The sequence below is a fragment of the Eptesicus fuscus genome, chromosome 15, assembly GCF_027574615.1.
Source record: "Eptesicus fuscus isolate TK198812 chromosome 15, DD_ASM_mEF_20220401, whole genome shotgun sequence".
NCBI lineage: Eukaryota > Metazoa > Chordata > Mammalia > Chiroptera > Vespertilionidae > Eptesicus > Eptesicus fuscus.
Window position 1 is genome coordinate 71,985,690 of NC_072487.1, and position 14,578 is coordinate 72,000,267.

Consider the following 14,578-nt stretch of genomic DNA (forward strand, 5'->3'; position numbering starts at 1 on the left):
CTCTCTCCCTCTCCCCATCACACACCTCCTTCGGGGCCCTGACAGTTCCGATTCTAGACCTCCACAACTGTGGCCTTTCGGCTCTGTCAGCCCCAGATATGCTGCTCTTTATTGCTTTCTTTTTTTTGAATGCTGCTCTTTCACCATTTATTCATCACAGTTAACATTTATTGTTTACTATGTGCCAGGCACCATTCTAAGAGCTTTATGATTATTAAAACTCACTGAATCCTCATAACAACCTTATGAGGGCAGATAGAGAAGTTAAACTGTACAAGGTCACACAGCCTAGTAAGTGTCAGGGGCAGCATGTGAACTGTCTGTTTTGATATCATTTTCTTAAACACTGCATAATAGATGCTCATAATTTAGTCCACTTCCAAATTCGCTTTAAGGATAGCAAACCTGTCCTGATCGAATATACCAACAGAAGATTTAAACATTTCTGTTTTGGAAAATTTTTAAAACCTCAATCCAATTTTTTCATAGGTAGCTACTAGAGAACAATACTTGGTTCTTGACTGAAATTGCTATTTAAATTTTAAAAAATTAAAGAACTTTTTCTATAGGAAGAATGAACTGCTTTTATAATTTACTTCCATTTTACAAAGACTAGTTACAGTATTCTATTGATTCCAAACCATTCACTGCCTTGTGCCCTTTAAATGCTGGTAAAGTCTTCTTTCACTACCACAACGATCTTAACTCAAGAGTGTAAGAACTGGAATTCCTTGCCAATCCTTTAAGATGGGGATGCCAAAGCTCACAGATGTCACGCAAGTTACTTAAGACTGAGCTCATGCTTAGAAGTACAGTAAGAACAAGAGCCCAGATGTCAAAGCTTTATCCACCACACAGCTTCTCTTTCCTCGTATAAGAAAGTTGGGCCTTATCTTAAAAACAAAGAAAAACTAATTTGGAGTCACAGTATACTGTGGAATACTATGCAACAGCTAAAAAAAGAAAGAGGTGAAATAATATGCGGATTAATGTGGAATAATCTCTACAATATTTGTCAAAATGATAAAATAAAAATGGAGAACACTGATGACAGTCTGCTGTCATTTGTTTTTTAAAAGGGAGGAATACAAATGTGTGTGTATACAGTCTTGCTGTCTCTTGGTATCTGTGTGGGATTGGATTCAGGATTCCTGGTGGAAACCAAAATTTGTGGATGCTAAAGTCACTTACATAAAATGGTGTAGCATTTGCATATAACCTTTGCTCGTCCTTGCCATAAACTTTAAATCATCTCCAGATTACTTATAATACCTAATACAATATAAATGCTATGTAAATAGTTATACTATATTGTTTAGGGAATAATAACTAGAAAAAAGTTTGTATGTTTCAGTACAGGTGCAACCACTATATTGGTAGAGACCTAATTACATAGTAAATGTCAGCAATAACAACATTTTTTTCCAAAATATTTTCTTTTTTAAAATATGTTTTTATTGATTTGAGAGAGAGAGGAAGGGAGAGGGAGTGAGAGAGAAACATCAATTGGCTGTCTCCTGCACAACCCCTACTAGAGATGGAGCCTTCAACCCAGGCATGCGCCCTGACCAGGAACTGAACCGGTAATCTTTTGGTTCATGCGATGATGCTCAACCAACTGAGCCACTTCGGCCAGGCAAGAATATTTTCAATTAAATCTGCAGAGGCTAAACCTGTGGACCCAGAGGGCCAACTGAATATGTGTGTGTGTATTTGTGTGGGTGTATTCACGTACATATACAGAACATACTTGCATATACACAGATAATCCCTGGAAAGATACCAAAGAAACTGGGAACAACTTGTCTGGGGGAAGGGAATTAGGGGAGAGGAGAGAGGCTAAGTTTTCACCACAGACACACTTTGTTATCTGGAAAATTCTTTTACATGAATAAGTGTTACATATCCAAAATATTTACCAAGACACTAATAAATAAATTTTATCTCATTCATATAACAAGGAATCAACATTCTGAAACAGAATCCACTACAGAGTTCTTATTATGCAAATTAGTTCCCCTAGTATGTTTAAAAGATGAGATTCTTAGCCCTGGTCAGGTGGCTCAGTTGGTTAAAGCGTTGTCCCATAGACCAAAAGGTTGTGGGTTTGATTTCCAGTGAGGACACATACGTGTCTAGGTTTCGGGTTTGATCCCCCACCTCGGTGTGTACGGGAGGCAACTGATAGATGTTTTTCTCTCACAGTGATGTTTCTCTCTTTCTCTCTCTCTCTCTCTCTTTCCCTCCCCCTTCCTCTCTCTCTAAAACAGATTAAAAAAAAAATCATATCTTTGGGTGAGGGGAAGAGAGAGAGGGGAGAAAGGAGAGGAAAAAGGAGAGAGGAGAGAGGGAAGAGGGGAGAGGGGAGAAGGGAGGGGGAGGGGGGAGGGGGAGAAGGGAGAGGGTAAGAAAATCAGATAAGCAAGATACAAAGGAATGTGTTGTTATAATTCTTCCTTGGGTGTGACCAGTCCAAAGGATTATGAAACTAAGAGGTACTCTCATGATGTAATCGGTATCTATGTGAACTTGCCCTTATTACTTGCTTGCTTTTTCTTTTTAGAAAGTCATGCATACTTATTTTAGAAACGCTGGAAAGTACAAGTATAAAGAGGATGAAAAATGAATCACCCAGAATCTTGCTAACCAGAGACAACCACTATTAATATTTTGGCATTTTCCTTTCAATTTTTCTTCTATGTTTTTGGTTTGTTTTGATTTTACATAGTTGAGATTAGTCTAACTGTGTTATTTTGTATCCTTGACAATTTTCCCTCTTAATATTACATCAAAGTTATTTTTCTCGTAATGAAAAGTCTTGGTAAACACAACTTATAATGATTGAAGAGTATTCCACATCTCCTGAGATAGCTGTTCTCCTTTTAATCTGTTACTGTGGCAAATTATATCAACTGGGATTTTTTTAATTGCTAAACTAAACCTTGTACTCCTAGAATAAAACCAACTTGGGAATGTTACATTATCCTACCTAATAAAATAGTAATATGCAAATTGACCACACCTTCGCTACACCCACCAGTCAAAGCCATGCCCACCAGCCAATCAGGGCAAGTATGCAAATTACTCAACAAAGATGGTGGTTAATTTGCATACGCTGAGGGAGGGAGGAGTGAAGACTGAAGACAACTTAGAAGAGGGAGGAAAAGCGGAAAGTCAGGTGGCTGCCAGAGGGAAAGCCCGGGCGGGGCGGGGCAGAGCAGGGCCGGAGCGGGGTGGGCGGCAGTGGCTCGTGGGTGCAGGCACGGCAGCCGCAACAGCGGCAGCAGCTGCAGCACATGCGGCCGCAGCAGCCGCTTGCAGGATTCTTCTTGCAAATGGGCTACTGGTTTTAATATAATGCTGAATTCAGTTTGTTAATATTTTGTGTAGGATATTTGCATTTATATAAGATTGGTCTGAAAATATTTTGTCTTGTATGGTCTTTATTAGGGTTTGGTAAGATTATTACAGCCTCTTAAAATGAATTGGAGAGTGTAACCTCTTTTTCTACTCTTTTGAACAGCTGATGTAAGACTGGATTCGATTTTTCCTTAAGTGTTTGGTAAAACTAGCCAGTAAAGTTGTCTGGGATTGAGTTTTCTTTGTGGCAAGGTTTTTAATCATGAACTCAATTTAAAAAAATAGTTACAAGAATATTCAAGTTTCTATTTCTTCTTGTGTCAATTTTGGTAAGTTGTTTTTTCTAGGATTTTCCCTTTTTCATCTACATTTTCACAATTTTTTGTTTGGAGTTTTTCAAAATAATCTTGTATTATCTATTTCATGACTGCAGATCTGTACTGTACCTCTTTTTATTTCTGTTACTATTTGTGTTTCTCTGTTATTTGTTTCTCTTCCATGTTTCTAATCCATTTCCTCAGAGGTTTAGCAAGTTTGTTTAGTCTTTTCAAAGAACCAATGTTTGGTTTTGATGTCCTTAAATTTCCTATTTCATTAATTTCTGCTCTCATCTTTATTGCTTCTTTCCTTTTATTCTCTCTAGTTTTCTTTTCCTGTTTGTTTTCTAATTTCTTGAGCTAAATGCTTTAGCTTATTAATTTTTGGCCTTTCTTCTTTTACAATATATGAATTAAAAAGCTATAAAATTTTCTTTAAATACTGAAGCCTTCAAATTCAAATGATATCAGGACAAAATTGGTTCTAGATATTAATCTTGCCTCTGTTAGTTCAATCTTCTCCCAAATATCGGCCATTAATAATTTTCTATGATTTGTGTATTTTAATCAGTTTTAATTATTACTTAGTTTTGCCTTTACCAAAAGGTGATGCTCTACATAATTTTCCCATATAGAGGTACTATGTAGATACTATATATAGAAATATTATAAACATCTAACACCTATCATTATACATAAATCATTATTGCATTTTAAATCTTTTCTCAAGATAGATTTCCAACAGCAGAAATGTTGGGTACACACTGAGCCCACTTCACCTTCCTGGTGAGTTTTGCACATGCCTCCCTAGAAGAGGCTGTCAGGGCCCTGGTTAAAGAGCAGCAGCCTTGTGTAGAGGGTCAGTGACACGACGAAAAAACTGCCATTTATTCACTCATTCAATCTACAGGGTGGGGCAAAAGTAGGTCTACAGTTATTCATATGGAAAACAATACAATAATTTATAAATAATACAAGAATAAACTGTTTCACGTGCTCACAACCATAAACCTACTTTTGCCTGACCTTATATATTTACTAAGCTTCTATAGTACATGGCCTATAGTGGGTGAGGAGTAAATACTGGTTACATTAATGAAGGGCAACTTGGTATGGATCAGGGATACCCTCACAGACCTGGCAAATCTTGTGGGAGAAAGATAACTGAGGAAAATATATAATTCTAAACAGAAACATATATGCAATGAATAAAAAGTAGTATGTTCTATGTATAATGGGGGACCCAAATGAGGAGGGAAGGAAGACCACAGATGGCCTCTTTGAAAATGTGACATTTAAACTGAGACGAAGGATGACAAACAGCCCGAGTGGGGGGAAGAGTGCTCCGCACAGAAGAAACGGCCTGTGTGAAGGCCCTGAAGCAGGAAGAAGGAGAGCTGGCCACACAATCTCGATTTCTACATGTCACTTGCTCCTAAAGTCGGTGGGAGTATAGAGGAGAGGAATGGCAAAGATTCACAACTCAGAAACTCAGAAGGGAGGATGAAAGGAAACTGGAGTTTTAAAGAGGCTTACAAGATAGCACTAGGAACCACTACACTGCCTCCTGCTAAAATATGCAAATGGTCAGAATTTTCTAAACCGTGATGTTTGTCTAAACAGCGATAGTAACAGGGCCAGTTGCTTATATACAAAATAGCCTTCGCCTCAGAAAAGGTCTCCTATTTCTGAGCTGTTTTCCAGGACTGATCCTAATTTAGGAAGATACAGTTTAATAAAAAATATATAAACCACAGAGAGCTAAACAGGATGTAGACTTTTTACGCCGCCCCCCCCAAAAAAGCATGAAATCAATCATTTCATTTTGGCAGGAAGGCTAAAGTCTGCCTTGAAAAACAGTTACGTGAAATCTGCCTAGGGAACCCGGACCAGTGTCCCCAACACATGACTTCTAAGCATGTTTGAACGGACAAAACAAGCATGGAGCAAGGAGGCCAACGTACTGTTCTCGCGGACCAGGCAGAACTCCCACACGCTCTGGCTCTCCAAAGTGCTCTCCAGGTCCACGGCGACATTGGGCTCACTCTGCTTCTCCAGGCGGTACTGAGGGCCTGCAAGATCAAAGGGGCAGGAGGGGAGGAAGTCTGAAACAGTGAATTTAACATGAAAAAACACCGCATACTGGCAAAAAGCTGTTAAAGCATTGGGAAAATGCTGACGTCTGTCTTGAGGGTCTGGCTATCCAAGATGGGAAGAGTTTGGGTATTTTTCGCACAAGGTTTCACACACTTGTCTGTTCTATTACCACGTCTGTTTTCGCTCAGTTCTCCCCGAGGTGAGAGGTAGATGGCGTTTGAGTCAGGCTGACCTGGAATCACAACATAGCTACATGGTTTCTCAGATGTGAGCAGTTAACCTACCTTTTTCTGAGCCTGTTTCCTAATAAGGAGTGCTTATCACCTTGAAGGCTTATTATGAACAATAGAGATGATATACCCTAAGGAAGTAAGTACTCTAAGTAAGGAAAAATACTCATTCCTACAAAAAAGTACTTATTAATTAATAATCATTAAATAAGAATGGATGATCAATTATAAGCAGGAATAAGGTATGTTTAGAACAGCCCCAAAATTCATTTTTTAAAAAACAAAACAAAACTCAGGTTTCTGGGTTACGGTGATAGAAGGACAATGGATGCTGATTCATGTTTTTTGTTGAAACATTTGTGAAAACACGAAGATAAAGGTTTAATAATCCTGGAAATCTGGAATCCTAGCTATGCCTGTCACACAAGGGGTTCTGGCAGATCTTAATAAAACACGGGGGCGTTTTATACATTTACTCATGTATTTCTTTGTCAAGCCAAATGACAATCTTGCTCTTCTCAGATAACACCTAACGGGTCCAATGATCAGAGTCAAAAGACCGCTCCTGTTGCTAATGGGTCCTGAAAAGATTAGAGGCGTAAGAAACTCTTACTGTTTGGGCCATGAAAGGCGTGTTTGGTCAGACAGGAGGTGAGAGATTGGAGGGGAGCAGCAGAGGCCTCCCAGGCAGAACACATATTTTGAGACTGTTCTTCAGCTGCTGTCACTTAGCCAGTACTCCTCCTTTCTCAGGCGGAGCGTCTCCCTCATCTCAGCCATTCTCCTCTCCCAAATTCTATGCTCATCTGCAGCACTGTAGTTTCACGGTATATTTGACCTGTTCTCTAACTTAATTTCATCAGCACTCTGCCAGTTCTCAGAGTTCTTACATACATTCAGTCCTTTTTTTTTTTTTTACAATACTTACAGCTTTTAAACCTTTATAAACAATGCTCAAAACACATATAACTATGTATTTAAGCAAGTACATGCTCAGAAGTCTACACCATTCTTATAAACTCTCATACATTATATTCAGATCAAGAATGTACCCATTGCAACCTTATACATAGTTCAGTTTAATTTCAAAAAGATTAAATAAAGGTGTGGAAATACAGGTAATTCGTGGTCTCTGCTACCTGTCACCTGTCTGTGATAACATCTGTCAATCACCAGGCACATTTGCTGCTGGTCACTGCAGCCTTCACATTCACTGGTGGAAGTAATCACAGGAAAATCATGTCCAGCTGGACTTTAAGAAAACCTCGCTGGTGAGAGATTCCTATGCCCCCTCTCCTTTCCCCTCCCTAACAGCCACCGTTCACAGCTGGGGCATCCTCACCCCTGAAGCTGGAGAGCTGCTTTCCAAGACACTGGCCTGTTATATGAGCTCTCATCCCCAATAACTCCCAGCAACACTGTGTGTGAGGCACTGACATCCACTTCTATGAATTTACAGTGATATCTGGGTACAAAGTTTAGCTATAATAAATCATTTTTTCATGATAGGAAACAACCGAGATGTAATAAAATACTGTGAAATACCTGGTTAAACAAAATATTATGAAGTACCATGAAGATATTAATGGTAATGTTGCAAGAATATTTAATCTTATAAAACACTAGAGGCCCGATGCACAAAATTCATGCATGGGGGTTGGGGGGTAGGGCGGGGCGGGAAGGGTGTCCCTCAGCCTGGCCTGCATCCTCTCACAATCCGGGACCCCTCGGGGGATGTCCAACTGCTGGTTTAACCCTTTGCACTCGCTTGCTTTTTCTCTAGCTGCTACCGATGCTAACCGTGTCGAGTCACACTCGACATCCGAGTGCAAAAGGTTAAGCCCTAAACCGGCAGTCAGACATCCCTTTCACAATTGGGGACCCCCTCACTCCTAACTGCCTGCCTGCTTGCTCCTAACCACCCACCTGCTCACTCCTTGACGCCTGCCTGCCCGCTCCTTAGTGCTGCCGTGGAGGCAGGAAAGGCTCCCGCCACCACCCCTGCGCTCGCCAGCCGTGAGCCCGGCTTCTGGCTAGCGGTGCTCCTGCTGTGGGAGTGCACTGACCACCTGGGGGCAGCTCCTGCACTGAGCGTCTGCCCCCTGGTGGTCAGTGTGTGTGTCATAGCGACTGGTCATTCTGGTCGTTCCTCTGTAACAGTCGCTGGAGATATATATATATATATTAGAGGCCCAGAGTGCACGGATTTGTGCACCAGTGGGGTCCCTTGGCCTGGCCTGTGCTCTCTCGCAATCTGGGAGATCGGAGCCAGGGTGGGACTGCGGGAGGGCTCCTGGGTGTGTCTGGCCCATCTTACCCAGTCCTGATCAGGGCTGATCGGGCCAATCAGGGCCATCTCGCCCAGTCCCGATTGGGGCTGATCTGGGCTGATCAGGGCCGGGAAGGGACCATGGGAGGACTCCAGGGTGTGTCCGGCTCATCTTGCCCAGTCCTAATTGGCCGGACCCCGGCAGCAAGCTAACTTACTGGTCAGAGCATCTGCCCCCTGGTGGTCAGTGTGTGTCATAGCTACCGGTCGAATGGTCAAACAGTCGAATGGTCACTTAGGCTTTTATATATATTAATGTTTATAATATGTTATTTTATGAAAACAGAGAATTATAACAATATGTGCAGAAGGATTGCAATTTTGAAAAATATATGTAAAGTCACAGGGGGAAAAATACTGAAAGGTTGTTTCCAAAATGTGAGTAGTGGTCATAGTGGGAAAATGAGTGCTTTTCTTTCTCTTTGGTATTATTCTGTATTTTTCACATTTCCTATACTAAATAAAGGCTACTTTTATAATTTATTAAACATCGTATACACTTACAAGCCCTCTGATTTCTTACTATGCCATTTTTCTGAGGATACTATAATTATCACATATCATGGCATCTGCAATGGGTCTTTCATATGCAAAATTTAATCCAAATTAGACATTATCTGTTTATGTAGATCGATATTTTCATCTTAAGTAACCCTGCAACCTAGCATGCTTACTGAGACTTTGAGGGCAGTGTACAGGGCGTTGGGCTTCTCGAGCTGTCTACCTGACAGCTGGATTAAAGTAAGCCACCCTTTCCTGATCGCTGGGAGCCAACATGTGGCTGCATTAGGGTGGACTTCAGGCTGGTCTCCTTTGTACACTTCCTCCTTCTAGGCACTGCAGCTGCCTGGGAAACATGGATGAGGAAAACCAGGGTAGGTAGGGAGTACTAAGAAGGGTCCTGTATCCCTAAACACAAGTGCCTGCACCACTCTCAAAGCCATAAATGCCATCATTCAACATTTACTTTCTTGTTTCTTGGGTGTTGCAGATATTTCTACTGAACTAGTTTGTTTCTGGAAAGTAGATTTAGGACTTTCCCCTTGAAGCTTAGTATGATGATGACTCTCATTTACTGAATGACCATGATATGCCAAGCACTCTGTATATGTTACCTTACTGAATCCTCGCAGCAACTCTGAGAAGTAGATATTATTATCCCCCTTTGCCAGACTGGGTCCCTGAAGAAAGGTCGGAAGTAGAAACAGAAAAATGAAAGCCAAGGATCTTTGACTATAAAGCCTATGTGTTTTGAACCTTTCTTTCTCTTGCAAACTATAAATTACTGGCCAATTATAAAGAGGCCATAGTTTATAGCATAAGTATAGATTTTTATAGATTTGTGGATTCATTTGGGTTCTGAATCACTTAACTTCTGGTTTCTATGAATTCAAAATGAAAATGATCTGAAATAATTTATTTTAATGAAATCCACACATACTAAATATCTCATGCCATGGCTGTATCCCAGGTCCTTGTGAGGACAGAATCGCCTTATCTTTCCATCCATCCAGGAAGGCTACCTCCCATCTGTCCTTAAAAATATTCCTGTGTGTGCCCAGTCTTGTTAGTAACTAAAATTTTGACTGTCATCTGCTTTGGCTACGCTGCTCTTCCATAAAAGCTAAAGAACAACTTGGAAACCTACTTTTGAACTTAGCAAACAACTGATGGGTCTTGACTTTGGGGAAGGTTGATGGTTAAACTGTAGGCGAGACCTGAGATCTAAACCCAAATGGACAACTCTCTGTTCCAAAGATCAATTTCTCTCTTTACTCTTGCCCAAACACTGGGCAACTTATCTCACATAGAAAGACTATTTTTGCACATTTTCCCCTGAAAAATTCAGATTGATAACTTCAGGCCATGTTGTGTAAAGGCAGGGTAGAGATGAGAAGCAATATAGTGTAATGATGAAGGGCATGGACTTGGGGCCAGATTGCCTTGGTCTGGCCCTGGCTGAGTCCCACCTCAGAGGCCTGTGAGGATTCAATGAGTTAACAGTTGTAAAGCAGTTAGAACAGGGTCTGGTACATTAATAGTGCTATTTAAGTGTCAGCTATCATCACTCCTCATCATCAGACTGGAACAATACTAAGACTACGTAACATAACATAGCAGGGCCTACTTTGTGCCAAGTACTATGCAGATCATTTCATTTACTGTCACCCTAGGATGAAAGAGTATGTGTTCTGTTCTGTGACTCACAGAGTCTTAAGAAACTTGCGCAACGTCTCACAGAAAGTGGTGGAACTAGGATTCATACCCAGAGCTCTCTAGGCCTACACTCTCTATGTTACATACGAACCAGAGTGCCTTGTTCGTAACAAGTACTTAATAAATGTCTGTTGATTATAATCAAGATTATGACAACCCAGACTTATGACAACAAGATTATGACAAATCAAACTGTAGTTTCTATAAAATGCTTGTTTTAATTTTTAGGCAGCTGACATGGGAGGAAAGAAAAAACAGCAGCCAAAACCATTTAAAAAAGACAAGCTGTGAGGTCAGTTTCTTTTAACATACTTCTGCCAAAGAAATGATTATATAAAATATAAAAGGCTCTTTCACACTGAACAGGACATAGTTCTCAAGGCAACAGCCACCCTTTGGAAAGAGGTTTTAAAATGTCACAGCTGCGCATGAAGCCGCAAGCCCTCCACTTCACAGCAGAGGGGACACAAAGGGAGATTCTGGGAAGCAGTTCCTCTGCGGTGACAAGGAACTCTGTCGGGCACTGCAGTGACGCATTTATTGCAGTAATGCCATGCCACCAAATGGGCTAGAACAAAATACTGCTCTGGGCACTTTGGGAGGGTTCCAAGTTCTAATACTCGAGCAGGATTTTGGCAAACATCTCAGTGCATAAATTTCAAAGAAAATCTGTACTATCTGCTGGGTGGGGGATGCATACATGCTAGTCCAGTTTTCTCGGTCTCTTTAATCCTCGACTGAAACATAAAAGGCGTCAGTATGCAATACCTTGATAGCTGAGAGCCAGCTGAGAGTTCAAGTCCAATGGGAAACAAGTGCAGAAGCCCAGAGAGAGAAGCCACACCATCGCCCCTATCGTTCTGTGCCTTGTTTCTAAAGAGCCACAGGAGAAACTTCCTTCAGACCTCGGCAGCAGGAAGCACTGTAATTCCTTGGAGCAATGGGTTTGCTCTCCTGTATTTTTATTTTATTTATTTTTAAAAATGTTTTTATTGATATTTTAGAGAGAGAAAGGGAGAGAGCTAGAGAGACAGAAACATCGAGGAGAGAGAAACATCATTGATTAGCTGCCTCCTGCATGCCCCTTACTGGGGATGGAGACTGCACCTCGCGCATATGCCCTGACCAGGAATCGAACCAGTGACCTCTTGGTTCCTGGGTTGACACTCAACCTCTGAGCCACGCTGGCCGGGCTCATCTGTATTTTCAGACAGCTGAACATAAATCATGTAACTAACTGATACTGTGTCCCTTTCTCCTTTGCCCATTAGGAAGTTCAGCTCTAAACGTGTGGCCTGAATGATGACTAGGTGCACATGTCATTTCACCCTCTGGATCTTTATTTTCTGTTTTCCTTGATGTAATTTTCAGCTCATGTATTCTTTGAGGACAAATGATAAAGTCAAAGGCTGACCACCTTCATGCCAACTATTTTCCATTCGCCAGCTTAAAGAGCTGCTTTAATCTGAAAGTAGTCCGAAGAAGGGTAAGTGTGAGCAAGTAAGAGGCAAGGCTGGGTTTTGAGCAGAAAACTCCTGGTGTCTGTACCCTCTCAGGGGGTAACAATGCATTCTGGGAAAGCTACTCATCTCCTGTGTATTTTCTCATCTGTAAAACAAGGATAACAGAACTTCCCTCAGAAGGTTGCCGTGAGGATTGAGACAATCCTCGACTCCCTTAGCGAAGAGCTCAATGGCGGCCGCTACTAGTATTATTGCAAGTACAGGCCGGAACAGAAGCCACTGTGATGCGGTGCAGGCAGATCCCTAGTCCAAAGTCACAACAGACTAACAGCCCCATTAAAGGAAGAGACACGGTGGCGGGGAAGGCTGGCATCAAAGTGTCCAAGGCAGGCGTGTGGGGTGGGAGAGGGAGCATACCTGTTTAAACCAGCTTGCCTTTAAGCCACAGGCAGCATTTCAGACTAGAGACTTGTTCAGCAGCCAGGGTTCCCAAGCTCCCTAGTCTCCCAGGTCCTACAAATATAGTCTAAAAGTGGTGAGGAAATGTCTGAACCCACAGAACCAACCACGGCAGCAGAGATACCAAAAGATATGTGGTGTTATAATGCCATCCATACATCCGGTTAACACACTTTTTTTGAACACTGACAATGTCCCAGACACAGGTGAATAAATCAATGATTCCTGCTCTCAAGCAGGCTAAAGAGGCAGCAAGACACACATGAGCAGTTAAGTTACAAAGACCCAACAGGGCTCCTCCCCTGGTCAGGACAAGGTGCTGAGGACCACAGGAGAGGGGACGATGAACTTCCCCTTCCTGAGGTGGAAACATCTGAACGCAGTCTTGAAGGAGGACGTGGAGCCAGGGGAAGAAGAGGGAATTAGTGAATTCCTAGAGGAAACAGCATGTGCAAAAGGCCCAAGCTCCATCGGGGTTCAAGGGGGAGCTGCAGTTGGGATACTTGACCCAGACTGTTGGTCAAGGTTTGGATTCTCTCTTATAAAAGCAACGCATGCTAACAGAGCAAGGGGATGACATAATCAGCCGTATATTTTGTAAGACTCTTCTGGTGGCACTGTTGACAATGGGCTGCAGGAGACTGGTGGCAGGGAGACCCATTTGGGGCGAACTGTGCCAAGCCTTGTCTGCTCCATGGCAGGCCGGCTGAACGCGATTTCCTCACTGAGCCAAAGCCATCACTGACAAGCTGACGCGTCAATATCAGAGCTCAGACCCAACATCAGCTATTCTAAAATGTCAGTCCCATCGCTTATAACTCTTCCTCTAGGGGCGACTATAATCATTTTCTGCTTGATCTTAATATAAGCACTGAATTATATTCAAGTGATAACCACTGCAGCTTATACCCCCTCTGAGGCTCAGATTGGACAATTTGGAATTTAAATAATAAAAAAGGAACAAGCTGACATGACAATAAGGTCACACTTTAGCCTGTTCTGAGCCAATACACAATTTGCTCTCAGTGAAACAGCTGAATATAATCGAATTAAATACAATTCCTATTACAAAAGAAGAAAGACCAAGGCTGTTCCAATAAACCAATTCTCCTGCCTAGTTAAACTGCAAAACCTTCAGGAAAGGTTTTGAAAGCATGACCCATCAGTTCTAATTTTTAAAACTTATCCTTTCAGTCAAGACTAGAAAAAGGCCCATTCCAACTTTTATCTTTACTACAAAGTGCTGTTATCTTGGCCTGATGTCAGGAGCTCTATCTCTCTTTCTGCTGACAAGCAGAGACGAGAAAGATAAGATTGGAAACGAATCTCACTTCTCTGAGTAAATAAATAATCAATACTCATCTAAATGTAAATGAGAAGGTAGCCCCCTCTGATAACAGCACTCTTATCAGAGAGCCAATTTTCTTCAGACATTTGGCCTCAACCAAATCACCATCATTCAGCCCCAGCCTAATGGCAAAAAATCGTAACTAAATTGAACCGATCACCAGAGATCAACTAAGTTCGGCCTTGGCCACTTCAGGTTCAAATGTTTGGGAATGCAATTTTGCCCCCATTAACTTTCAATAGCAATGAAGAACAGACTGGTCAAGGGGCCAGTCTGTGCAATAAACAAACCCCAGAAATGGCCGGAGGATGAGGAGTGGGTGTAAGTGTTTAAACAGCGCCATAACGACCGCAAATCCCAAAGCTGTGAAGGGAAGGGAAGGCCGTGCTACTGTGGGGTAGAGAGAGCAGTCCTTCTTCTTATCAACAGCTTGGCTGAAATGGCGAAAACATTTAATTTGCCTGACAATGATGGTTAAAGTTTATTAAAACAAATGCAAGTAAATAAAAAAAGAGATATTAAAAAGCTGTAGCAGCTAAAAATAACCTAAGGTTCAAATGATCAATTTCCTCCAACTAATTTTCATCAGACTTGCGTCTGACCCAGCAGTCTGCACTGACCTGATTTTACTGAAACAAGACGCCGTCTACAAGACAAATCACTCTCAAACCACTGCACTGGGGTTTCCATTTCTTTGCTGCAAGACTCAATTCACTGCTGATGAGAGTATTGGGGAAATTATGACTATTATTGATAGG

General features: G+C 41.7%; 1 protein-coding gene across 15 annotated transcripts in view; it reads right to left on the reverse strand.

Moving 5' to 3' along the window:
* Nucleotides 1-14,578, reverse strand: part of MAPKAP1 (MAPK associated protein 1) — a 199,553-nt gene that overhangs the window by 61,383 nt on the left and 123,592 nt on the right. For 14 of the 15 annotated variants that reach the window (XM_054726891.1, XM_028130852.2, XM_028130851.2 and 11 more), the window contains one exon: nt 5,642-5,749. The exons of the other annotated variant lie outside the window; for it this stretch is intronic. In XM_054726891.1, coding sequence (XP_054582866.1) covers nt 5,642-5,749 — 108 coding nt within the window. The remainder of the gene's footprint in view (nt 1-5,641; nt 5,750-14,578) is intronic. 15 annotated transcript variants of the gene reach the window in all.